The 27,729-nt window shown below is 41.4% G+C and overlaps 2 protein-coding genes across 2 annotated transcripts in view; both read left to right on the top strand.

Moving 5' to 3' along the window:
* Nucleotides 1–26,756, top strand: part of LOC120739090 — a 50,888-nt gene extending 24,132 nt beyond the window's left edge. The window contains exons 5-6 of the mRNA XM_040040756.1: nt 24,724–24,835; nt 26,542–26,756. Coding sequence (XP_039896690.1) covers nt 24,724–24,835; nt 26,542–26,635 — 206 coding nt within the window. The 3' untranslated portion in view covers nt 26,636–26,756. The remainder of the gene's footprint in view (nt 1–24,723; nt 24,836–26,541) is intronic.
* On the top strand, nt 1,128–5,030 carry LOC120739141. Its single transcript, XM_040040830.1, has 5 exons — nt 1,128–1,254; nt 1,383–1,538; nt 1,826–1,993; nt 4,362–4,455; nt 4,736–5,030. The coding sequence occupies exons 1-5, from the start codon at nt 1,149–1,151 to the stop codon at nt 4,845–4,847; spliced, it is 636 nt and encodes a 211-aa protein (XP_039896764.1). The 5' UTR covers nt 1,128–1,148; the 3' UTR covers nt 4,848–5,030.
* Nucleotides 26,757–27,729: the final 973 nt, after the last annotated feature.

Genomic DNA, 27,729 nt, shown 5'->3' with positions numbered 1-27,729 from the left:
AGGAAGGGGTCATCTCCAAACTGTTTCCACAAAATTGGGAGCATGAAACTGTCAAAAATGTCTTGGCATGTCTGCATGTATAGATGCGCCTGCTCCTTATTTCAAAACATGTAGCTCTCCGACTTTATATCCTGTATGAGAGTTTGTCTTGTATTATTTTCAAATGTTTAATAAAAACATGTATCACTCATTGATAAAGAAGAAAACTTTGAAGAAAACTCTGAAATTATCCCGATTAGTGAAGAGTGTGTCGTTTCCGCAGCACTATTCTTTGTTTCTATTTAATGTATTTAATGTATTTAAATCTAGTATTGTGTAGATTCAATGAGAATGATCATCACGTGTTCTTACATGATATTGTAAGAACTGTATTTAAATAATGTAATGGAGAGCAGAGGATCATCACACTTTTTTCATATAAATGGTAAATGGCCTGTATTTATATAGCGCTTTACTAGTCCCTAAGGACCTCAAAGCGCTTTACACATCCAGTCATCTACACACACATTCACACACTGGTGATGGCAAGCTACATTGCAGCCACAGCCACCCTGGGGCGCACTGACAGAGGCGAGGCTGCCAGACACTGGTGCCACCGGGCCCTCTGACCACCACCAGTAGGCAACGAGTGAAGTGTCTTGCCCAAGGACACAACGGCAGAGAATGTCAGAGCTGGGGCTCGAACCGGCAACCTTCCGATTACAAAGCAAACTCCCAACTCTTGAGCCACGATCGCCCTTTTTCACTTATTGTATAAGACACAATGAGTGAAAAAAAATTATCACCTGTGATAAAGGGCATCGCACTGTGGAGGGGGAAGCATGGATTAAACAGTATCAATAGATCAAATGAGAGTTCGGGCAGCTTAAGAACAGTGAACTCACTGTGATGTTCAAGAATTGAGTGTATTTGTGTACAAGTGCTGGTTAATTACACTGATGGTACATTTTGTGCTTTGGGGACCAGACACTTTGAAGATCATGTGCTGTTGGTTCTTTGTGGTTAAATGAGAAATTGCTCAATCAGAAACCCACAAACACCCGCAGAGAGAGATGAAGTTATTTTAAAATATCTGAGGGCTGCTGTGCATCCTTCACAGCATGTCTTTACTGCACACCATCTGTTACTGTGCTCACAGTGCCAGGTGCATGTGCAGTGCAGCAGCACACAGAAACATGCAGTGGACTCATATTATTTTAGCTCTACTGAACATCATGTGGATTGCTTTCTTTTTACCTCCACATCTTGTCCCAGGTAAGAGCTTTGCTTTTGGTGTTTTAAATAGAAAATGTTTGTGTAAAATTATGCCTCCAATAATAGCTCATGTTTCAAATATAATCACGAAGTGTAGATCCATTGTTTTGAGGTGATGTCATTTGCAGTGTTTGTGCAGAGAAGAAGCACGAGCATCTCTGATGAGGAAATCCTGTTGAGAGAGTTTTGTATTCAGCCTCCACCTGACATAAACTGGATATCAAGTGTACCAGCAGTCTACATCCCTGATAATAAAACCAACTCCACCAACACAAGCTTAAAAAGTAAGCTTCCTTTCTGTTTTCATCCCTGCTCAAAATAGAATCAAGACTCTACATAACAAGGAGTTTAACATGTACCAAACCAATAACTACTGACTATTGAGTTCTATAGAAAATGGTGCCACTGAATCTTTGTGAATTAATCATTTGCATACCCACTTCTTAAATTATGTAGTTACGTAATTATCTCATTAAATCAACAGTTTCAGATTTTCATGTATAGAAAGTTGTTTTTGCATTATTTTCTTTGTATACAGCTAAATAGTTTTGTCCTGTATTTCAACCCTTAGGAGACCTTGATGGGACAAAAGCAACTACTTCTCCTGTAGTGGAGCTGAAGGTCCCAGGAGTCACCACACCCTCAGAGACAGTTTCTCACAGCAGCGCTGCAGCTCCTCAGCGTAGAGTGAAACAACAACCGAACTCTCCTTTCCAAGCAAATTATGCTTCCGGTATACGTGAGTTAGTGTGATGTTACTTTCATTATTTGTTTCTGAAAATGTGGATGAACAACTTGCCAAATTTTTTTGCACCAGCACTAATCAGTCATTGTATATGTTCAAACTTGTACCACAAAATATTTAGGCAAAGTTTAGCAGAAGTCCTGAGTTATTTTGAACCTTCACACATTCTGCTGGAGGGAAATGATATAAAATAGTCATTTATATGTTTATATTATAATGGCTTGTCTACTGAGCTTCTATAATCATAAGTACATACTTATTAAGGTAGAATTTTTAAGATGGCTTTAAAAAGTATTTTATCCTTCATAGAAGAAGAAATGAAAATGCAGTTTGCAGTCATAATTTATTAAGGGAACTACAACGCTAGCCAAAGATATCTTTAACCTACTTAACCTAACCTACCAAATATTATATGTTTCTGGTTATGGTGAGTTAGTATGCTTCTGCTTTCCCTTTTTGTATCCAAAAACATGGATGAAAATTTTGTGAATCCTTTCGTATCAGCACTGATTCATTGTAAATTGCTCAGAATCCTCACATCAGTACTCTTTTCATTACTTTAGCATTGGTCACAAATTTAACAAACATTCAGACGACATCATCTCTACTACACCTTGCCTGGAAGTGATCAACAAAATGAACAAACTTCTTTGTTTTTATGTTTTGATTAATTTTGACATGTTTGACTACTTTGCTTCTTTAATATGTTAATACACAACACTACTGCAAGGAAACTGTTTCACATTTAGGTTCACATATGACAGCCTAGTTGACATTTTAAGCAAATGAATATATATTTATTGAATTTTGGAGCTGGTTTTATTCAGTGTTCAGATTTCTGAAATGAAAGGTGTGCAAATTAGGACATATTTTTTATACACAATTACATTTTACACTTTAAAAATATTGTAGCAGGGCTCTAGACTAACTTTTTGCCACAGTTGCACTGGTGCGCCTAACTTTTTTCTTAGGTGCACCAGGACAAAAGTTAGGTGCACCCAAATTTGTCAACCGCATCGCTTAAGCTTGATAGTGGCCATGATGCCAGGTCTCTCTTGGAAATTAGATTTTTAAAACTTTTAATTTTAAATCTTCTTTTGCTGCTGGTTCAATCAATTTTGGTTGTAGATTTAAAAAAAATCTGCAGCATCAGAATCTAGCGCAAAAAAGACATAAACACAGAGTTCGGACCTCATGCATAATATGTGAGCTGTCGGCTTCCAGCCCCGATGGCACGTACGTGGACACGCTGACATCTCACTGATGTATCGGGTCCGCGCTCTGTGTTTACTCCTTTGTTTGGAATCCGTTCACCTGCTCTCATCATGTTTTAGTTGTTTGGAGGTTGTTAAAATAATTGTGTGAGCTTTAACCTGAGATTCTGGCGTTTCTGGTAAAAATACACTTATATTTAAAAGTAGATTCAGGATTTCATGAATCGATATCGCTTTATTCAAACTACTCACCTCCCTCTATCCAAATGCACTTTCAAACATACACACGCGAAGGACTACAGGAATATCTGGACTGGAATACAGCCAGTCAGAGAGTTCCCGCCTATCTCTGTTTGTTTTGTTTTGGGGTTTTTTTGCACTGAACAGCTGGTCCCTATGGAAGCCTGTTTCCGCCATTAAAAAAAAAATCAAAAACTCGAAATTTGGAGTTATCTTTCTCAAAATTTTGAGTTATCTTTATCAAAATTTCGAGTTAGCTCTGCCAATTAGTAATCTACGTGAATGAGGTCATTTTCTTGTTACCCGGAAGAATATGGCACAGAGGAATGCACAACAAATTGGCGCTTTCTAGAGTACGTTTCCTAATAGTAACGCCATGTGATTCAGCTAATAACACAAGGATTTCATCATTTGTGAAGCCACGTTGAAAATACTCAGCTATTTGTACATTCATGACTGGCTCTAATACTGGTAGCTTAGCTGTAGCATTTGTAGCCAAGGACTTCAGCTTCCGGGTAACAAGGAAATGACATCATTCACGTAGATTACTGACTGACAATGCAACTCAAATTTTTAAGTTACTTTTCTCAAAATTATGAGTTAGTAAGTCAAACTTTCGAGTTAATTTACTCAAAACTTCGGGTTAATAAGTCGAAATTTCGATGGCTACTTTTTTTTTTGTGGCGGAAACAGGCTTCCATAGAGCCGCACCGGTGCGACCTAGAATTCTTTTTAGTTGCACCGTTGAGAAATTAGGACCAAATTGGACCAAATTGGTTGCACTCTAGAGCCCTGTGTAACATACAAAAACGTTTCTTATTGTTACTGTTGCTATTGGTTTATAGAGATTTCTTTTCTGTCGTACTTTTTAAAACAGTCTAATACATTTCTTAATGTTCATTGTCCAGGATGTTGCCGCAGCTTCTCTCATATAAGAATTAAGCAGGTTGATATCAGCTCATATTACATTACGGATCGACGGTGTCCAATGACTGCAGTCATGTAAGTTCCTTTACAGCAAGTTTACTTACATTTCAATATATATTTATTACACGTGCAAGTGTCATAAATCACTCTCAGGATGACCATTGCTTAGGAAATAAAGTAGAATTCAGGGACAATGAGAGTTTTAACATATAAGCTTTTATCTGGTCTTAGTATTTGCTCTCACCTGTCATCTAAATTTTGTCTCATGCACATCTTTATTTTGCAGCTGTTTTTATTTTGTAAAATAAATAAAACAATACATTTTAGTAATGATAATCCTTTTTCTTTGTTTCAGTTTCGTTACCAAAAAGTCTCGTGAAATCTGTGTTGATCCCTCTTCGCCCTCGGTCCGCAATTACTTTATAATTCCGGAAGCATTACTCCGCAGGAAGCATAACCATCCTTAAACTATTACTCTCCTGCTCATCTATAAAGTTTGTTCTGAAATATAAAATGTAAAAATATGAAAAGCCTGCAATGCTGCATTATTTGAAATAAAGCTCCCTCTCAGTCAGTGAATTTATGATCAGAAGTGTGTACCAGAGGTTATTCATTGTTCAGATTTGAGATGTATGTGTGTGTCCACATATATATATATAGATATATATATATATCTATATATATATATATATATATATAAAAACACCCAGCACGCCCCTGCGGGCGGTTTATCCTTCAAGCTCGGGTCCTCTACCAGAGGCCTGGGAGCTTGAGGGTCCTGCGCAGTATCTTAGCTGTTCCCAGGACTGCGCTCTTCTGGACAGAGATCTCCGATGTTATTCCCGGGATCTGCTGGAGCCACTCGCCTAGCTTGGGAGTCACCGCACCTAGTGCTCCGATTACCACGGGGACCACCATTACCTTCACCCTCCACATCCTCTCGAGCTCTTCTCTGAGCCCTTGGTATTTCTCCAGCTTCTCGTGTTCCTTCTTCCTGATATTGCTGTCATTCGGAACCGCTACATCGATCACTACGGCCGTCTTCTTCTGTTTGTCTACCACCACTATGTCCGGTTGGTTAGCCACCACCATTTTGTCCGTCTGTATCTGGAAGTCCCACAGGATCTTAGCTCGGTCATTCTCCACCACCCTTGGGGGCATCTCCCATTTTGACCTCGGGACTTCCAGGTTATACTCGGCACAGATGTTCCTGTACACTATGCCGGCCACTTGGTTATGGCGTTCCATGTATGCCTTGCCTGCTAGCATCTTGCACCCTGCTGTTATGTGCTGGATTGTCTCTGGGGCATCTTTACACAGCCTGCACCTGGGGTCTTGCCTGGTGTGATAGACCCCAGCCTCTATGGATCTTGTACTCAGAGCTTGTTCTTGTGCTGCCATGATTAGTGCCTCTGTGCTGTCTTTCAGTCCAGCTTTGTCCAGCCACTGGTAGGCTTTCTGGATATCAGCCACCTCCTCTATCTGCCGGTGGTACATACCGTGCAGGGGCCTGTCCTTCCATGATGGTTCCTCGTCTCCCTCCTCTTTCTTGGGTTTCTGCTGCCTGAGGTATTCACTGAGCACTCGGTCAGTTGGGGCCATCTTCCCAATGTATTCTTGGATGTTTGTTGTCTCATCCTGGACTGTGGTGCTGACACTCACCAGTCCCCGGCCCCCTTCCTTCCGCTTAGCGTACAGCCTCAGGGTGCTGGACTTGGGGTGAAACCCTCCATGCATGGTAAGGAGCTTTCTTGTCTTTATGTCAGTGGCTTCTATCTCCTCCTTTGGCCAGCCTATTACCCCAGCAGGGTACCTGATCACGGGCAGGGCGTACGTGTTGATGGCCCGGATCTTGTTCTTACCATTCAGCTGACTCCTCAGGACTTGCCTGACCCTCTGCAGGTACTTGGTGGTTGCAGCCTTTCTAGCGGCCTCTTCATGGTTCCCATTCGCCTGCGGGATCCCCAGGTACTTGTAACTGTCCTCTATGTCTGCAATGTTGCCTTCTGGTAGTTCAATCCCCTCAGTTCTGACTACCTTCCCTCTCTTTGTTACCATCCGACTACACTTCTCCAGTCCGAACGACATTCCAATGTCATTGCTGTATAGCCTGGTAGTGTGGATCAGTGAATCGATGTCTCGTTCACTCTTGGCATACAGCTTGATGTCATCCATGTACAGGAGGTGGCTGACAACTGCTCCGTTCCGTAGTCGGTATCCGTAGCCAGTCTTGTTAATGATCTCACTGAGGGGGTTCAGGCCTATGCAGAACAGCAGTGGGGACAGAGCATCTCCTTGGTAGATCCCGCACTTGATGGTGACTTGTGCTATGGGCTTGGAGTTGGCCTCTAGTGTTGTACGCCACATCCCCATTGAGTTCCTGATGAAGGCTCTTAGGGTCCCATTGATCTTGTACAATTCTAGGCATTCCAGTATCCAGCTGTGGGGCATTGAGTCATAGGCCTTCTTGTAATCAATCCAGGCAGTGCACAGGTTGGTCAGTCTGGTCTTGCAGTCTCGGCTGACTGTTCTGTCTACCAGTAGCTGGTGTTTTGCGCCTCTGGTATTCTTGCCAATTCCTTTCTGTGTCCCACTCATGTATTGACCCATGTGCCTGTTCATCTTAGCCGATATGATGCCTGACAGGAGCTTCCATGTAGTACTGAGGCAGGTTATTGGTCGGTAGTTGGAGGGGACCGGTCCCTTCTTGGGGTCCTTGGGGATCAGGACCGTCCGACCTTCGGTTAGCTATTCCGGGTGTCTCTCGTTAACTAGCAGCTGGTTCATTTGTGCTGCCAGACGCTCGTGGAGTGCAGTCAGCTTCTTTAGCCAGTAGGCGTGAACCATGTCGGGCCCTGGTGCTGTCCAACTCTTCATACTGGAGACCCTTTCTTGGATATCTGCCACTGTGATGGTTACTGGACCCTGTTCAGGGAGGTCGCTGTGGTCTGCCCTCAGATCCACTAGCCACTGAGCATTGCCGTTATGGGTTGCGTCCTTCTCCCATATGCTCTTCCAGTATTGCTCCCTCTCCAGCCTTGGTGGTGCTGTTCTCTTATTATTATTGTTCCCTTGCCACTGAGAGTACACCTTTGCTGGTTCTGTGGAGAACAGCTGGTTTATTCTCCTGCCTTCTATCTCTCTGGTGTACCTCCTCAAGCGGCTGGCCAAGGCTGTGAGTCTTTGCTTGGCAGTTTCCAAGGCCTCAGGTATGGACAGCTTGCTGTATTTCTTATGCACCTTCTTTGTCGCACCTTTCTGCTAACCTCCCTTCGTGCTACTTTGATCTTGCCCTCTAGCCTCCTTCTCCATGGAGGGTACTGCCCCTTGTGGCTGTTCAACTTGTAGCCAAGCATCTCACTGATCACTGCTGCCGTATTGTAGATCAGCTTGTTAGTGTCGGTAATCGTGGTTGTAGGTATTGTCCGTAGTGCTGCATTAACATCATCTAGCAGACCTTCTGAGGGTACTTCACGTAATCTTGGTAACCGGCTACGGGGGATCCAGGTTTCAAGCTTGGCCATTATCCTATTTTTCAGGTCACTGGATACAGACGCCCCAGGCAGGAATCGAACTGCCTGGGGCGAACTTGCGATCCTGGGTTCCAAAGGCGTGTAGTCTAACCACTACGCTATATATATATATATATATATATGGAGTGTGTAAATGATTAGTAGGGAGGAATGGTTCAGACATGTCTGGGTGCTGAGACTGAACAGTGATGTGACAATAAAATGCTCCTCTAAAAATTATTTAAAAGTATTTGTGAGCCTCTTCTGACTTTTGGTACAAAATGTTGCTGGTGTGAAAAACTGTAGTCCGTTTGAAAGACACTTAGCTATGATAATATGTCATGACCCTGTGCCTTCTCGGCTGACTCTGTATGGCTACAAGTGTTTCTGTTGTGTTGCGTCTCTCTCTCTCCTCCCGCACACTGCGCTCTACCGGGGCATAGTCATGATGACTCCAGCCCCTGGCTCAGACACCTGCAAGCAATTGTCTCATCACCACGCTCACTTCTTAAGGCGGCTGCCGAGAATGCTTCTTCGCTGGATTATTGTGTAACACTTGTCAGTGTCATTGCAAGTCTGAGCTTTTCCACGAGTTTCTTTCGTGCCGCAACTTACCTGTTCTTCCTCCCTGTGCCAGATTTCTCGTCAGCCTGAGGACCGCTGTTTGGTGAGCTAAAGCCGGAGTCCGAGCTAACCTGAGCATCAGTGAAGGATTGTGTATATAGCCCTGTGTCTCCCTGCCCGTGCCTGTGTTCCCCGGAGACCCTCTTCCCGTACCCCCTCACCTGTATATATCTGCACCTGGTGTTTGTGTGTAAATAAATTGTGAAACTTTAGAGACGGTCTGCCTCACATCTTCACCTACAGGCAATTCAAAATCACCAGTTATTCTCACACAGAAGCTGAAGCCAGCCATGAACTATAAATATACAACCTTCTAGTTGTGAGGTGACAGTATTAACTGCTACTATGTTGTCTTTGTAAAATTACATTAAATTAATTATTTTTCTTTTTACTACAGGACAAATACACTAAAACCTTCTGGTAAAAAAAAAAGTAAATTTTCATATTAAAATACAAAAACTGCACAAAAATGTATCTTTATTTCTATCAGTGTTTTTAAGATTGCATTCAACATGTCTGAGTCACCTTATCTAAGATGATAATCTTTTTTGAGAGGATGCATGGAATCCCGACCATGACTTCTTATCCAGATTATGGTTTTCCAAGTTTTACTGCACGCAGGCTTAGTTTACAGTGAGACTCTACACTCTAATCAAACTCTAAGGGCTAGTGCTCGTTCTCATTCTTGTTAGCTCCTTGTCAGCTAAATGTGTTCTTTTCTCATTTTTTTCATAGCTTTTTGAAACCTGAGATAAAGTTTTAGTCATTATTGACTCTTCCACCCGCCACAGCTGAAGAGGATCTCGGCTTGCCGGCACTTCAGATGTTCTAGTTGTTCCTCCAGTTGGTCAGAGGCATTCACAGTATCATCAAAGTCCTGCAGCAGGACCCTGTTGCCCAGCAGCCCACGCTGCTCCTTCAACCTCAGGTTTTGTCTGTGCAGGCGACTGTTTTCTTGCTTGACCCTGGTTAGGTGGTCCCTCTTCCCAGCCACCACGGCCTCCACCTCAGTCAGTTGCTCTCTCTTCACCTTGACCTCCATCTGGCACCAGCGCAGCTTCTCCTTTATATGTGACAGGCACTGATACAAGAGAGATGACAAATATCACTGCTATTGCTCATAATGAAAGAAATTAGAAGCAATCTGTATCCATGGATTTGTCAGCATACCTCCAAGCTACTGCTGATCTTCTTCTGCAGCTTTACTGATCCCTCGTGCTGCTTTTCGGCTTGTTTTATATATATATATATATATATATATATATATATATATATACACACCCAGCACGCCCCTGCGGGCGGTTTATCCTTCAAGCTCGGGTCCTCTACCAGAGGCCTGGGAGCTTGAGGGTCCTGCGCAGTATCTTAGCTGTTCCCAGGACTGCGCTCTTCTGGACAGAGATCTCCGATGTTATTCCCGGGATCTGCTGGAGCCACTCGCCTAGCTTGGGAGTCACCGCACCTAGTGCTCCGATTACCACGGGGACCACCGTTACCTTCACCCTCCACATCCTCTCGAGCTCTTCTCTGAGCCCTTGGTATTTCTCCAGCTTCTCATGTTCCTTCTTCCTGATATTGCTGTCATTCGGAACCGCTACATCGATCACTACGGCCGTCTTCTTCTGTTTGTCTACCACCACTATGTCCGGTTGGTTAGCCACCACCATTTTGTCCGTCTGTATCTGGAAGTCCCACAGGATCTTAGCTCGGTCATTCTCCACCACCCTTGGGGGCATCTCCCATTTTGACCTCGGGACTTCCAGGTTATACTCGGCACAGATGTTCCTGTACACTATGCCAGCCACCTGGTTATGGCGTTCCATGTATGCCTTGCCTGCTAGCATCTTGCACCCTGCTGTTATGTGTTGGATTGTCTCTGGGGCATCTTTACACAGCCTGCACCTGGGGTCTTGCCTGGTGTGATAGACCCCAGCCTCTATGGATCTTGTACTCAGAGCTTGTTCTTGTGCTGCCATGATTAGTGCCTCTGTGCTGTCTTTCAGTCCAGCTTTGTCCAGCCACTGGTAGGATTTCTGGATATCAGCCACCTCCTCTATCTGCCGGTGGTACATACCGTGCAGGGGCCTGTCCTTCCATGATGGTTCCTCGTCTCCCTCCTCTTTATTGGGTTTCTGCTGCCTGAGGTATTCACTGAGCACTCGGTCAGTTGGGGCCATCTTCCCAATGTATTCTTGGATGTTCATTGTCTCATCCTGGACTGTGGTGCTGACACTGACCAGTCCCCGACCCCCTTCCTTCCGCTTAGCGTACAGCCTCAGGGTGCTGGACTTGGGGTGAAACCCTCCATGCATGGTAAGGAGCTTTCTTGTCTTTATGTCAGTGGCTTCTATCTCCTCCTTTGGCCAGCCTATTACCCCAGCAGGGTACCTGATCACGGGCAGGGCGTACGTGTTGATGGCCCGGATCTTGTTCTTACCATTCAGCTGACTCCTCAGGACTTGCCTGACCCTCTGCAGGTACTTGTTGGTTGCAGCCTTTCTAGCGGCCTCTTCATGGTTCCCATTTGCCTGCGGGATCCCCAGGTACTTGTAACTGTCCTCTATGTCTGCAATGTTGCCTTCTGGTAGTTCAATCCCCTCAGTTCTGACTACCTTCCCTCTCTTTGTTACCATCCGACTACACTTCTCTCCTATACACTTCTATACATACAGAAGTGTATATATATATATATATATATATATATATATATATATATATATATATATATATATAAAAAACCAAAACGGAAGCTAAAAGGGGTCATGCCTCATATATTATATAGATGACTTATTTTAAATTGGAACCTGGAAGACTTTAATTCTTATTTTCTCCTTAAATATTTAAATTCCCACAGTAGATATAGTTGGGTTCTAAACTTATGGACATAAGGTCATTCAAGTAAATTTGAATTTTGCATGGTAATGAAGAAGAAGAGCATCTCTGAATGAACAGCATGTCATAAATTGGAGCAGATGGGATAGAGCAGCACAAGACCGGCTGCTAAGAATAGGAAACTGAGGCTGCAAGTCAAACAGGCTTACAAAAAATTGGACAATAGAAGCTGATGTAATTAGTCTCGATTTCTTCTGCAACACTGAGATAGTAGGGTCTTTCCCCCTCCTAAAGATCGAAATTGAATATAAAATACAGTTTTTAAATAGAAAGTTTCAGCTTTTCGTGTACTCCTGTTCTCGCAGCAGCTCTGCAGCTTGTGATGTTAGAGCGAGACAACAACTGAACGGCCATAGGTGAGGGTAGGGACTTAGATTGACCGGTAAATTGAGAGCTTTGCTTTTACACTCAGCTCTCTCTTCACCACGTACAGGCAGCAAGCTGAGGGGATACTAGGATACCCATTCCAGCCCGCCTCTCACCAGGGGCAACTCCAGACTGAGACAGAGTCCAAGCCCTCTCCAGGAGAATAGTTATCTAGCCGGTACCTCTCAACCTCACACACTAACTCAGGGTCCTCCCCACCAGAGAGGTGACATTCCATGTCCCAGTTGCCAGTCTTGGTAGCCGGGGATTGGTCCGCCAGGGCCTCTGGTCCTGATTGCAGCCCGGCATACAATGCACGGTGCCTCCTGTTGGCCTGCAGGATGATGGGCCCGTGTCACTTTTTCGGGCTGTGCTCGGACGGGCCCCATGGACCGAAGTCTGGTGGCCAGACGCTCGCCCGCGGGCACCCTCCCCAGGCCTGGCTCGGGGGCGGGGCCCCAGTAACCCTATCCTGGGCAGGGTGAACTGTTCCCTTGGTGTTCTGCTCATAGGGGTCTTCTGAATCGCTCTTTGTCTGGTGCCTCAAAGTTCAGATTTCTAAACTGAAAATTATGCAAACAAAGAAATTTTTTCCATGTTAAATTCCCTAATTTCCCTATAAAGTATAACACTTTAGAAAAATTTTAATTCAAAGAAATTTTCCTTGTCTTCCTCAACATTTTGGGGCTACCCTGCCAGATGAGCGGGCTGCATCAACACCCATGTTTGTGAATCAGATAACTTGTGTAGGATTCTGAAATTGATACCTCAGGTGCAGCTACCTAAAATAGTGTATAAGTCTGAGTCCTGTGACCTTCTCAAGTCAAGGTGATCTCAAGGTCAGAGGTCAAGTTTTCTGAAAGTCTTGGGAATGCGATAATTTGAGAACAAAGAGCTGTGGACTTTGAAATTCATACCATTTGCTTATCTACAAGGAGGATGAGGGGTAGCTCTGGTGATCATCAATATTTTTTTTATTTTTATACGTTTTAAACTGTTTGATCTTAATCTTCTTTAATCAGATGGAAATAGTCCCAACAACTGCTGCTGAAGGTTGTACCAAGAAGAATTAAAGCACACTTCATGGAGTCATATTAGCTGACTGATCACCAATTTTTTAGTGTTTTTTTTGTGGTCCTAATATTTTGTGACATATATATTTTTTAACTTTTGGGCGAGGGGGGTGTAGAAGTTAGTTTTGTTAACAGTGTCATGCTTTGAGCTGCATCGCTGGGTTAAACCACAGCTTCATTTCCTGTCAATGTAACCGAATGAAAAGTTCTGTCAGAGGCATTTTCAGCAATTTTTGAAACCACATCCACCCTCCCTCTTTCACACCAATGACACCCTATGTACCTTTAAAAAAAAAAAGTATTGATCTTGATAAATGTAACAGCACACCACCTAATATTTAGAAGCCCTTGCTTCTAAATAATAGGACAGCAGCTGTCTTTTGGGTGAACCAGTTTTTGTCTGAGCGTGTTGCTGGGTCTGAAATGCACCGGGATGTCATGCTTGGAGAAAACTCTCCTGAGTTTTTCTGATACACCAGCTACACAGGGGATGACAATGTTGTTGCGTCTGTCCTTCTTATCCTCCCTCTTACACTTAGAAAGGAGCCACTTGAGGCATAATGTTAAGGGGTTTCGGCCGGGCATGTCCAATCAGGAGAAGGCCTGGGGTAGACCCAGGACACACTGGAGAGGTCTTTATCGTCATCATCATCATCAACTCCTGAGGAATCATAATGAAAACCACTCAGTTCCTTTTGCTGTGCATCCTTGGAGCTGCTTTGTTGTCTGCAGTTCAGAATCAGAATCAGAATCAGAATACTTTATTAATCCCTGGGGGAAATTATTTTTTGTTACAGTGCTCCATTTTAAACCAACATTAAGACAAGACAGACAATACACTAACTAAGAATAGTACAATATATACATATATACACATACATACTTCACTCATAAATAAATAGTTGGAAAAGAAACATGTGTAGTTGTAGCAGCAAACAGTGTGTTAAGTGGATGCGTTGTACAGGGAGATGGCCACAGGCAGGAATGATTTCCTGTGTCGTTCAGTGGTGCTTTTCGGTAATCTCAGTCTCTCACTGAACGTGCTCCTGTGACTGACCAGCATGTCATGGAGTGGGTGGGAGGTGTTATCCAACATTGTCTTTATCTTGGACAGCATCCGCCTCTCCGACACCACCTTGAGGGTGTCAAGCTCCATCCCCACAACATTACTGGCCTTACGGATTAGTTTATTAAGTCTGTTGGCATCTGCGACCCTCAGCCTGCTCCCCCAGCATGCAACAGCATAGAGGATCGCACTGGCCACAACAGACTCATAGAAAATCCTCAGCATTTTCTGGCATATGTTGAAGGACCTCAGTCGCCTCAAAAAATAGAGACGACTCTGGCCCTTCCTGTAAAGTGCTGTGGTGTTTTTAGCCCAGTCCAGTTTATTGTCAATGTGTACTCCAAGGTATTTATAGTCCTCCACGATGTCAACACTGACCCCCTGGATTGAAACAGGGGTCAAGTGTTTCCTGGTCTTCCTGAAGTCCACGATCAGTTCCTTGGTCTTTGCCACGTTGAGCTGCAGATGATTCTGCTCACACCACGTGACAAAGGAGTCGACCACAGCCCGGTACTCTGTCTCATCATCCCTGCTGATGCATCCAACCACCGCAGAGTCATCAGAAAACTTCTGAAGATGGCAGGTCTCTGTGCAGTGGCTGAAGTCTGTGGTGTAGAGGGTGAAGAGGAAGGGGGAGAGGACAGTCCCCTGTGGTGCCCCTGTGTTGCTGATCACCTTGTCAGACACACACTGTGGGAGACGTACATATTGTGGTCTTCCTGTCAGGTAATCAACAATCCAGGACACCAGAGAAGCATCCACCTGCATCGCTGCTAACTTATCACCCAGGAGGGTCGGCCTGATGGTGTTGAAAGCACTGGAAAAGTCAAAAAACATGACCCTCACAGTGCTCGCCGGCTGGTCCAGTTAACTGCAACAGTAAGATTACCTTAAATGTCATCATTAAAAGAGAGGTTTTGTTTTTTGAGTAAGTGTAATGAAACGTCTTTTTCTTCAGATGCAAATGGTCCCGACAACTGCTGTTTCAAGTTGTACCCGGGAAGAATTCAAGCAAACCTCATCAAGTCGTATCGACTGACTGATCACCGATGCCCAAAGTCTGCCATCATGTAAGTGAAGAAAACTGGGTTTATTTTAATTTATAATGTTTAACACAGTGACTGAAAATTATGCAGTATGATCATTGTAACAGGACATTTTTTGGATAATTAAAACTTGTCATTTTACACATGATGCTCAGGACATAGTATAAGTTTGATACTTTTTATTTGAACTTGTATTTGTTCTCCTACTATTGTCTTTTAATTTTATCCTGTAAATGTTCAAGAAAAATGCACAAACTTGTTTTCATAATTTGATCAATTTTACATGGATGTTTGGCTATTTTGCTTGTAAATTGTTTGAAATACACATTTAAGTGTTTATATTATGACATTTTGTCTACTGGTCATTTAAAAAAATAAGTACTTATTCGGGCATGTGGCCAGTTGCCACATGGTACTGTATAGAGGGAGTTACTCTCAGCTGATTCTTTATTCGTGAGTGACCACCAGAGCAGGTAGCTCTGCACATTTGAGTTTTAACAACAGGTCCCCTTCCTGACACAACCCTAAAGCAGTTCATGTCTCCTTCTGGGATGGAACCAGACGTCGGTTTCTTGTGCCGTTCAGTGGTGCATTTGGGTAATCTCAACTTGTCCTGCATTGAGGTAGCATAGAGGACGTCACTGGCCACAACAGACTTATAGAAAATCCTGAGCATTGTCGAACAGATGTTGAAAGACTTCAGCCGCCTCAGAAAATAGAGACGACTCTGGACCTTCCTGTAGAGTGCAGTGGTGTTTTTATCCCAGTCCAGTTTATTGTCAAACCAGGACAGAACCCCCACCATGTTTCACAGATGTCTGTAAAAGCACATTATTGTACCTCTCTCCTGACCTGCCTATGTACTGACTTGATTTGAGGCCTTTTAATACTGATTTTAACTGTAACTCTTGTGTAATTTGTCATGCCCCAGCCTTTTTCTCCTACTTTCCCTTTCTTAAGAATGGCTTCACATCCATTGAGATCATTTCTGATGATGCAGTAGATGAATCGAAGGTGCAGATGCAGCACTCAGATCTTCTGTATCAAGTTTATTTATGCTTTCGAATTTTCGTTTTTTTCTTGTCCATTTTCATGATTTTTTTCCCAGAACACAATACTCACCATATCAAGAAATGCTAAGCTTTGGCTAGTAGCTCCTCGGGAATCAGTGGGCATAAAATGCAGATTTTTTTCTTTTCCTCTCAACTGTGTTTCCCTTTGCATTTGTTGTAGATTTAATTAAAATAATAAGAACAAATGTTTGTTTTGTGACAGGCTTCTAATAACAAAGATACAATTTAAAATAGGTTCTTTGCTAAGTTGTCTGTTATTTGTACACAAAAGTGGTTCATCTCTTGAGTTCAGTGATTCACAGGTCAGTGTTAGGTGACTTAACAAACAAGAAAACATTCTTCTGAAAATGCTCAATTACAAGGGCTGAAATAAGTGGAAAAGCAGCCAAAGAAAGAAAAACTCAAAAAGAAAGCCTGGAGAACTGAAGCTCAAGACCACTTTAAAAATAACAAGAGCACTCAGAATGCACAACAACCCCGAAGGGCAAGAGCTACACAAACATTATAATATTTGAAAATGTTTTTTATTACAACATGCTGACATTAGCCAGCTTTTATACCAATGCCTGACCTTTGACCTGTATCTGTCTGTAAAGGTTCTCAGTCATCCAGGTCATCGTAGTCTAAGGAGCTTGGAAAGAAAAGCATCTGGACTTCTGTAAGTTTCCTTGAAGACGTTTCACCCTCTCATCCAAGAAGCTTCTTCAGTTCTAGGGTCAAATGTGGAGAGTCGCAGATTTAAGCCCTGTGGGAGTTTCCCCGCAAGATCCTCTACCTAATCACACGAGCCAAGGTGTTATTCATGATGCAACATCATGTGACAATAAGACTAAACACACACAATTCTGTGTAACAGTGACTGGCTTTTGGCAGTCTAGAAGTGAAAAAACACTGCCATCATCAGGCCAAACTTGAAATTTCATACTCTCTACAAATTTTACTCTGAAAATTGTTATTGAGGCTTTGCGATGATAACTGTCCACTGCAGCTACCCTTGTTCTTGCTGGGTTAGGGTCCACTCCCACCATGGCTGAATATGTTGTTAAGAACATGTATTTTATTAGTTTTTTAATATACATTATGGAATGTTTTTTGAAGTAGGCAGCCTTTATTCAGTGAACACACAACCCCATTGTAAAACCCATATGGTGTGTCATAAAAGTTAAAGGGACTGTGTGTGTGTGTGTGTGTGTGTGTGTGTGTGTGTGTTTGCCTTATTGTCACACTTACTGACAAGATGAAAGTCTGCACTACAATCACATCTTGACAAAAAGGAATGAGGATGAAAAGATAATGTTTTCACAATGGTCAATGCACATTACTGTGCAAAAGTCTTAAGCCAGCCTAAAAGTCTTTATTCCCTTATTTTCTAGGACTCAAGGTTTTAGTCTAGCCGGCATCAAACCGGCACTTCTGACTGACTGGTGTCATGGCAGGGTGTATGTCAACCAGATGTGGGCCAGGTCTGGCAATGATGGCACTCTATATGTTCCTATTTTCCTATTTTAGTTAGAAGACCCAAATGCCATGTTGCAATACTAAACTGCTATGGTAGCCAACATGTGGGCCATGTGTACGCACACTGTGTGGGCCAGATCTGGGCCATACCAATTTTGTTATGTGGAATAGGTGAGCCCAAAAATGGCAGGAAGTAAACATTCCTTACTAAATAAGCAACCCAGAATCTTACATAGAATGTGCCTGCAGTTGAACACTATAGCTATAGCTTCTCCCACCATCCTAGATGTAGGGGAGGAACACAAAAATATGTGAACATGCAGTTCAGGACAAAGTTTACAGTTTTAAGCATAACAATGGCAACTTTAAACCAAATTACTCTAACAACTATCTATCCAAATATACTCAAACACAAGCTCACAGAGATGGAAGAAGATTCCTCCTTTGTTTCCTGGACCACAGACTACCTGACAGACTGTGTTTCTAGGACATTAATGAGCAACATGGGGGCTTCATATTGTTTTCAATCTCATTCCATTCTCATCAATATATATGCATCTAGTATTTGTGAATTAAATGATCATCACATATCCTTACATGATTTTGTAAGAACTGTATTTAAATGTAATGAGAGAGCACAGGATCATCAAACTTTTTTCATATGGGAGACAATAAGTGAAGAAAAATGATCACCTATGATAAAAGGCATTGCATTGTGGAGGGGCAGCATGGATATAAACAATATCAATAGCTCGAATGAATGTTCAGGCAGCTTGAGAACAGTGAACTCATTGTCATTTGTACAATAAGCTTTGGTTAATAGCACTGATGGTACAATTTGTGCTCTGGGGTCCAGGTACTCTGAAGATCATGTGCTGTTGGCTTTCTAGTTAAATGAGAAATTGCTCGATTTAGAAACCCACAAAAACCCACAGAGAGAGATGAAGTTATTTTAAATATCTGAGGGCTGCTGTGCATCTTTTCGCATGCCTTTATTGCACACCATCTGTTACTGTGCTCACAGTGCCAGGTGCATGTGCAGATGCAGTACAGACACACACAGAAACATGCAGTGGACTCATATTATCGTAGCTCTACTAAACATCATGTGGATTGCTTTCTTTTTACCTCCGCATCTTGTTCCAGGTAAGAGCTTTGCTTTTGGTTTTGTAATTAGAAAATGTTCATGGAAAATTATGCCTCCAATAATATTTCTTGTTTCAAATACAATTACAAAGTGTAGATTGATCGTTTTGAGATGGTGTCTTTTCATTTGCAGTTTTTGTGAAGAGAAGAAGCACCAGCATCTCTGATGAGGAAATTCTGTTGAGAGAGTTTTGTATTCAGCTTCCACCTGACATAAACTGGATATCAAGTGTACCAGCAGTCTACATCCCTGATAATAAAACCAACTCCACCAACACAAGCTTAAAAAGTAAGCTTCTTTTCTGCTTTTATCACTGCTCAAATCAAAATCAAGACTCCAGAGAAGAGAGCTTTAGAGATCAAAATGTACAAAACCACTAACTATTCACTATTTAGTTCTATAGAAAATGGTGTCACCTTTCCTGAAATATACCATGTGTAGGAGGGCCTATAGTGTTTTGAGAAGTTTTTGTCTTCCTGGAAAGAAGTTTAAAGTAAGCCTAAAGTGTTATCTTATGCATCAAGATAAAACTTTAATCTTGCTGCATGCTCAATCATCCAGGTAAGGAAATCCATAAAAGTTGATCTGGAACATTTTAGCGTTTTCAGTGTGAAAACAGACTTACAGAAAATAGAGACGACTGTGGACCTTCCTGTAGAGTGCAGTGGTGTTTTTATACCTTTGCACAATAGCTTTAATAGCCCACTGTATGAACAGTGGTCTGTGAGGTTGGTTTCTTCATCATTAATATGCAAATTCTCATGACCATTGATCAACAACCACCTATCAAAGACCACTGATCAATGGTCATGAGTACCATTCATAGAGAGTTGGGGAATGGCTGCAATCATGGTGAATGATGTACCCTTAGGCCCCCTCCTTGATTCAGAGATGGTCATTTTCTTTTCACGTAAATGGCCTCCTTGACTCCGCGCTCAAACCAGCGTTCCTCCCTGTCCAGGATGTGTACATCCTCATCATTGAAAGAGTGTCCACTGACCTGTAGGTGTAAATAAACTGCAGAGTCCTGGCCTGACGAGGTAGCTCTTCTGTGTTGTGCCATCCGCTTTGCCAAAGGTTGTTTGGTTTCCAAGATGTATAAATTGTGGCAATCCTGCTGGCACTTAACAGTGTATTGTTATGATCCTGGGTCATTTGACCCAGCGTTTTGAGTTTTCCTGTGTTTTTGTCATTTTCTTAATGATCTATGTATAAGTTCTCTTTACTAGTCTTAAGTTTATTTCCATAGTGCCTGGTTATCCTGTTTTGAGTTTCTTTTGGTCCCTGTTTAGTTCCTTGATTATTTAATAGTTTCCCCTTTTGTCGTTGCCCTTTGTGTCTCCCTCTACGTGTCTCTGTTTGTTCTTGTGCCTTGTTTCCCCTCCATGTATTTTATTCCATTATGTTTACCCATGTTTCCCCAGTCCGTCATGTCTCACCTGTCTCCTGTTTCTCCCTCGTGTTCCCTTGCTCCCTTTCACCTGCCTCTCCTCCACTCCTTTGTCCTGTTCCCCAGTTTTCTATTTTATTGTGAAGGTCTCGTTTTTCCATGTTCCACGTATCTTGTTTTGCTTCCTCTGTGAAATCATGTTAATTTGTGTCAGCTGTGTTCCTCTTGTGTCTTCACTTCCCTCGTTTGCCTTCTGTGTATTTATGTCAGCGTCTTCCTCAGTCCTGTGTAGTGATCTCCCTCATAGCTGTGTGACTCTCCCTGTGAGTTTAGGCTTCCCAGTTTAGTTTTTGTATCACCTTTCAGCAAATAAAGCGTTGGTTTTTGAGTTTAAGTTTTGCCTGTGTGTCTGCATTTGGGTCCTGCCTGCTTGTAGGTCATGACATGTACACTATACAGGGAGTGCAGAATTATTAGGCAAGTTGTATTTTTGAGGAATAATGTTATTATTGAACAACAACCATGTTCTCAATGAACCCAAAAAACTCATTAATATCAAAGCTGAATGTTTTTGGAAGTAGTTTTTAGTTTGTTTTTAGTTTTAGCTATTTTAGGGGGATATCTGTGTGTGCAGGTGACTATTACTGTGCATAATTATTAGGCAACTTAACAAAAAACAAATATATACCCATTTCAATTATTTATTTTTACCAGTGAAACCAATATAACATCTCCACATTCACAAATATACATTTCTGACATTCAAAAACAAAACAAAAACAAATCAGCGACCAATATAGCCACCTTTCTTTGCAAGGACACTCAAAAGCCTGCCATCCATGGATTCTGTCAGTGTTTTGATCTGTTCACCATCAACATTGCGTGCAGCAGCAACCACAGCCTCCCAGACACTGTTCAGAGAGGTGTACTGTTTTCCCTCCTTGTAAATCTCACATTTGATGATGGACCACAGGTTCTCAATGGGGTTCAGATCAGGTGAACAAGGTGGCCATGTCATTAGTTTTTCTTCTTTTATACCCTTTCTTGCCAGCCACGCTGTGGAAGTACTTGGACGCGTGTGGTGGAGCATTGTCCTGCATGAAAATCATGTTTTTCTTGAAGGATGCAGACTTCTTCCTGTACCACTGCTTGAAGAAGGTGTCTTCCAGAAACTGGCAGTAGGACTGGGAGTTGAGCTTGACTCCATCCTCAACCCGAAAAGGCCCCACAAGCTCATCTTTGATGATACCAGCCCAAACCAGTACTCCACCTCCACCTTGCTGGCGTCTGAGTCGGACTGGAGCTCTCTGCCCTTTACCAATCCAGCCACGGGCCCATCCATCTGGCCCATCAAGACTCACTTTCATTTCATCAGTCCATAAAACCTTAGAAAAACCAGTCTTGAGATATTTCTTGGCCCAGTCTTGACGTTTCAGCTTGTGTGTCTTGTTCAGTGGTGGTCGTCTTTCAGCCTTTCTTACCTTGGCCATGTCTCTGAGTATTGCACACCTTGTGCTTTTGGGCACTCCAGTGATGTTGCAGCTCTGAAATATGGCCAAACTGGTGGCAAGTGGCATCTTGGCAGCTGCACGCTTGACTTTTCTCAGTTCATGGGCAGTTATTTTGCGCCTTGGTTTTTCCACACGCTTCTTGCGACCCTGTTGACTATTTTGAATGAAACGCTTGATTGTTCGTTGATCACGCTTCAGAAGCTTTGCAATTTTGAGACTGCTGCATCCCTCTGCAAGATATCTCACTATTTTTGACTTTTCTGAGCCTGTCAAGTCCTTCTTTTGACCCATTTTGCCAAAGGAAAGGACGTTGCCTAATAATTATGCACACCTGATATAGGATGTTGATGTCATTAGACCACACCCCTTCTCATTACAGAGATGCACATCACCTAATATGCTTAATTGGTAGTAGGCTTTTGAGCCTATACAGCTTGGAGTAAGACAACATGCATGAAGAGGATGATGTGGACAAAATACTCATTTGCCTAATAATTCTGCACTCCCTGTATTAATCTGTGCTGGGGCACCTCATCCTTGTGAAAGCCACAGAGACACAGTGTTTAGAGAAAACGTGTCTCAACTGTTCAGATACTCCTGACACATAAGGGATCACAAATGGTTTTTGCTTAGGCAGTAGTTGTTCTGTTGTCCTGGATTGCCTGGTGCTTTCTGTAAGTGCCTTTCCAGAATTGACAAAGGTCCAGCTGGGATGAGCACATTTACTCAGGGCCTTCTTGATGTGATGTTCTTCTGCTTCCCTGGCCCCTTGTCTGTGTGTTCGCTTTGTGTTGTAATATCCTGATTACACCCAGTGAATGATGAGAGTCAAACCTTAAAATACTGATCTGTATGCGTACGGTATACACCAACTTTTAAATGTCTGCCATCTCTGATGGAAATCTCACAGTCTAGGAAGGTTAACCTGCCACTTTTCATGTCCTTAAAGTGTTACTTGTTACTTGCAGATGTGTGCAAGTCCATACAGTTAAACAGTGTCGTCCTGTATTTCAACCCTTAGGAGACCTGGATGAGACAACAGCAACTACTTCTTCTTCTGTAATGGAGCTGAAGGTCCCAAGAGTCACCACACACTCGGAGATGGTTTCTCACAGCAGCTCTGCAGCTCCTCGTGTTAGAGTGAAACAACAAACAAACTCTCCTTTCCAAGGAGAATATCCTCCTGGTAAAAGTGAGTGCTGCTGCTTTTACAATTTGTATCTTAAAATGTGGATGAACAACTTGCCAAATCTTTTGTACCAGCACTAATCAGTCATTGTACATTGTTCAAAATGCTCACATCAGTCACTACGTTCAAACTTATACCATAAAATGTTTAGTCAATTTGGAGACAGTCCAGCAGAAGGCCTGTGTTTGTTTGGCACCTTCGCACATGATGCTGGTTTGCTGACCGAACGTTTATCTAAATCAGTAAATATTTATTGTAATAGAATTTTAGAGCTGGCTTCAAAAAGTATTTTGGGGTAGAAAGGTAGAAATTGAATATAAAATAAGTTTTTAAATGATGATAATTTATTAAGGGAAATAAAACACTAGCCAAAGCTACCTGAATATCTGTGAATAATTAATTTCCATACCCTCTTGCTAAATTATGTAGTTAACTGGTGAATAATTAAATGAATAGTTTCAGCTCTTCATGTACAAAATGTTTTTGTTTTTTGTTTTTGTTTTTGTTTTTTTACATTATTCTCTTTGTATACAGCTAAATAATCTTGTCCTGTATTTCAACCCTTAGGAGACCTTGATGAGACAACAGCAACTACTTCCCCCTTAGTGGAGCTGAAGTTCCCATCAGTCACCATGCCCTCAGAGTCAGTTTCTCACAGACGCTCTACAGCTCGTGATTTTATGTGGAAACAACCACCTTACCAAGAAGATCAACAAATGAGATACCCTTCTGGTGTTTCTGTCTCCAAAAGTATGGATAAACATTTTGTGAATTCTTTTTTCTACCAGAATTCTCACATCATTAGTATTTGAATTACTTGAATGCTGGTTCTAAAGCAAATGAAAAGTCAGGTTACATCACCTCTACACCTCTGTTTGATCTGGAAGTGATCAGTACGTGAACAAACTTGTTTTCATATTTTGATCAGTTTTTACGTGTTTGACTACTTTGCTTTCATAATATGTTACACACACTACTGGCAGGCAGTTGTTTGAAATACACATTTAAGTGTTAATAATATGACAGTCTGTGTACTGGACATTTATAAAAATAAGTACATATTTATTGAGACTGAATTTTGAAGCTGGCTCAACTTAAAGTTCAGATTTTTGAACTGAAAATTATGCAACTAAAGACATAATTTCTGTAATTTCTGATTTCTGTAAAGTTATTTATTTCATATTCTGTATAGTTTTTCATATTTATATCCTGTTCATACCCTGTACATAGCTTGTACTCACTACAGCCTGTACATACTTATAGTTATAGAATATTCACAACATACTTCATACCGTGTACATTATAACATACCATAATAGACCCATTTCTGTAATATACTTACATATCTATATTATTGCTAATATATATTGTAATATATCTATATCACTAAAGCACTTCTGGATGGATGCAAACTGCATTTCGTTGCCCTGTACCTGTGCATGTGCAATGACAATAAAGTTGAATTCTATTCTATTCTAATTCTATAATTTCTATGTTAAATTCCCTAATTTCCCTATAAAATATAAAACTTTTAAAAACAAAGACATGTTCCTAATCTTCCTCATCACTTTGGTGCTACCCTGCCAGACGGGCGGGCAGTATCAGCAGCCAACTTTATAAATGTGATACTTGAGAAGGATTTTGAAATTGATACCACAGGTGCAACTACTAAAAATATCAGATATCAGGATTCAAATATCAGTTTGAATCATGGTGACCTTGATTTCAAGGTCAGAGGTCAAGTTTTCTGAAAGTCTTGGGAATGCCCTAATTTAACAACAAGGAGGATTTTGACATTCATACTTTTTAAACAGTGTGATCTTAATGCTCTCTACTCAGATGGAAATAGTCTCAACTGTATCTCTGTGCTAAACCACAGATTGATTTCCTCTCAATGTAACTGAGTTAATCTTCATCATCATCATGTCATTAATAAAGGAGAGGTTTTACTTTTTGAGTAAGTCTAATGAAACATGTTCTAATGCTTTTTCCTCAGCTGGAAATGGCCCCGACAACTGCTGCTTCAAGTTTTACCGAAGAAGAATTAAACCAAGCCTCGTGGAGTCGTATTACATGACTGATCACCGATGCCCAAAGCCTGCCGTCATGTAAGTGAAGAAATCTGGGTTTATTTTGTTTTCATAATGTTTAACACAATGACTGAAATTACAGTAATAAAAAATGCTCAGTAAATGCATTGTAAGTGGACAGTTTTTCGACAATTAAAATTTTTATTTTAACCAATGATGCTCAAGACATACTATAAATTTCCTAGTTTTTATTTGAACTCGTATTTGTTCTCATGTTTTTGTCTTAATTTTATCCTGTAAATATTCAGGAAAATGCACAAAGTTTTTTGTTTTCATATTTTGATCCATCTTACGTGGATGTTTGGCCACTTTTCTTTCAGAACACACTAGAGTTGGATGTCTCCAGACTTTTACGTGGTCTGGGTCTTGTCTTGGTCTCGACGGATTTTGCTCTCGGTCTTGTCTTGTAGTGATGTGTCGGTCGCGACTGAAACGGTTCTTAGAGCCGGATCTTTGAAGTGAACGACGCAAGCCGGTGTTGTGCCAAAAAGTGATTGCCTGCCAAAAACTGATTTCCAATGTTTCTGTGTATTTTTTATGTGTAATATCTTTACGTATGTTGGTAAATAGACTTCGGTGAACAGAGTTTACAAAGGGGTTACATATAGAATTAAAAAATTATCTGTTTTTCAAGTATCTTTATAACTCTGTGTTATTGTACTTACATTATAACCAATCCGGTCCTTTATCCCCACTTAAAATATTTTTACAGAACTATTGTAATATTTGCTGCCATTTCTGCTGTCCTCTTTGCCAACTTACTCTTACAAAAGACATTTTTAATGTTAATGAGATTTTTGTAACTGCATAAATAAAGGTTATATAAAAGTCGCTGCCAAAAACTGATTGCGGCTTCTACCTTGTTACACGAATGTTGTTTCTGGCTCAAGATGACTTTATGTCATCCATGAGGGATGCATTTGACATATGTTTCACATATTATAGCCCAACAAGTTACTTATAGCAGTTTAAATACGAGCAATCAGTTTTTGGCAAATACCGGAAATCAGTTTTTGGCAGACAATCACTTTTTGGCACAACACTGGCTCCTTAATGTTTTTTTTAGGGACATGGTGGGGTTTTTTTTCTTTCTCTTACCCACTCTCGCACTTTTTTTCCGCTTCACTCCGCACGTGAGCCTTGTGTTTTGCGCTGGGAAGACGGGGGAAGCACAGGAACAGAGCCGGAAGGAAAGAGAGAGAAAGAGAGCCAGGGGCAGCATCAAGCATGCCGCAACGAATTTTTGAAGTGGTCAACGGCGTACCTACTTGTTACTGAGTTATGTTTGGAACTTGGATTTCTTTTTTTTTGGGGGGGGGTTCACAGGTTTTTTTGGAGGTGCGGTGTTTTCTCACTCCAATTTCTTCTTGTTGCATCTTGAAGCTCTATTTGGAACCTTGTTAAGGATCCAACCATATTAAATATGATTTTTGCCAATTTTCAAGTGGTCCTAAACTTTTGATCGGGACTGTATTATGTCAATTTGTCTACTGGTCATTTAAAAGAATAAGTGCATATTTACTGAGAGAATTTTTAAGTTGGTATAAATCAAAGTTCCGATTTCTGAACTGAAAATTTTGTAAACAAGGACATATTTTTCTGTCCTTAAACTTTCCAATTTCATATTAAATATAAAACTTTAAAACACTGGTTAATTTGAATTTTTATTGAAAAAAAAAAAAAGAACAGATAATGACAGCAGAATTTCCCACTTTTTGTTTTAGCTTCATTACCAAACCGTCTTCTTCAATCTGTATGGATCCGTCTGTGTCTTCGACCAAAATCTTGATGAAAATACTGGACTGGAGGTCTTTTTAAACCAGCTGTCTGCTTATCCTTACACGTTGTTCTGCTTTATCAGATAAGATCATATAACACGCATGCAAACTTGATTTTTAGAATGACAGTTCTGTTACAAGTGGTCCAAAGTTTATCTTTCAAGCGATTATAAGCCTGAAAAAATCCACTGAACAGTCACATCCTTTGATTGTGTGATGTCTCTTGGATGCTTTATGTTATATATATTATGCTCGGAAATAAACACATCACAAATGCAACAAAGAGTCTGAAACTTTTTTTGTCTCTTCTTCTAAGCTTTAAGAGTTGTCAAGTCTAATTTTCATTAGATAGGGTTTATAATAAGACTTTCTAAATAAATAGCATATTTTATGGACTGTTCTGAAAGAGTCCATTTTAAGATACTGTTTCTGAAACTTCAAGGACAAGCACCAGCCTACATTCTTGAACTTTTACAACCCTATGTCCCTAAATGGTAAATGGCCTGCATTTGTATAGCACTTTACTTAGTCCCTAAGGACCCCAAAGCACTTCATACTACATTCAGTCATCCACCCATTCACATGGCAAGAGGCGAGTCTGCCGGACACTGGCGCCACCTCTGAGTAGGCAAACATGGGGTTAGTATCTTGCCCAAGGATATTTGGCATGCAGCCTGGAGCAGCCTGGGATCGAACCACTGACCTTCTGGTTAGTGGTTGACCTGCTCTGCCACCTGAGCTACAGGTGATGAAAGGCACCCTTAGTAGTCTACTCACTCCACGCTGAAATTTACTGACGCTCACCCAAATGGGTCCACAGAAAAGCAGAAATTTTTTTATATTTTAAAACATTTTTTATTACAATATGCTGACATCAGCCTGCTTCTATAACAATGTGTGACCTTTGACCCATGACCTTTCAGCGTACTACATACATACGGTGTATTTTATTATCTTTTCCCTTTGGTTGTAGCAGAATTGGCAGTAATCTTTGAATTCTATAATCTGTAACAACTTGAGAGTTTAAGACTTAATTTTGTGAAACATATGGTGTCATCGTCCATCGAAAGAGTCCATTTGGATTTTTTCAGCCCCCCTTATGAACTTTGACTATCACCTATATTAATAAATGAT

Source organism: Simochromis diagramma, unplaced genomic scaffold (assembly GCF_900408965.1).
Source record: "Simochromis diagramma unplaced genomic scaffold, fSimDia1.1 OVJJ01000317.1, whole genome shotgun sequence".
Taxonomy (NCBI): Eukaryota; Metazoa; Chordata; class Actinopteri; order Cichliformes; family Cichlidae; genus Simochromis; species Simochromis diagramma.
Note: the sequence above shows the minus strand (reverse complement) of the source record. Positions and strands in the feature narration are given on the sequence as shown.

Excerpts from the sequence above, each read along its gene's own strand:
- LOC120739141 (XM_040040830.1), top strand. The coding sequence starts at position 1,149 with ATGTGCAGTGCAGCAGCACACAGAAACATGCAGTGGACTCATATTATT. Across the intron at positions 1,539-1,825 it reads CACCAACACAAGCTTAAAAA|GAGACCTTGATGGGACAAAA; the intron begins GTAAGCTTCCTT and ends TTCAACCCTTAG. Across the intron at positions 4,456-4,735 it reads TGTCCAATGACTGCAGTCAT|TTTCGTTACCAAAAAGTCTC; the intron begins GTAAGTTCCTTT and ends TCTTTGTTTCAG.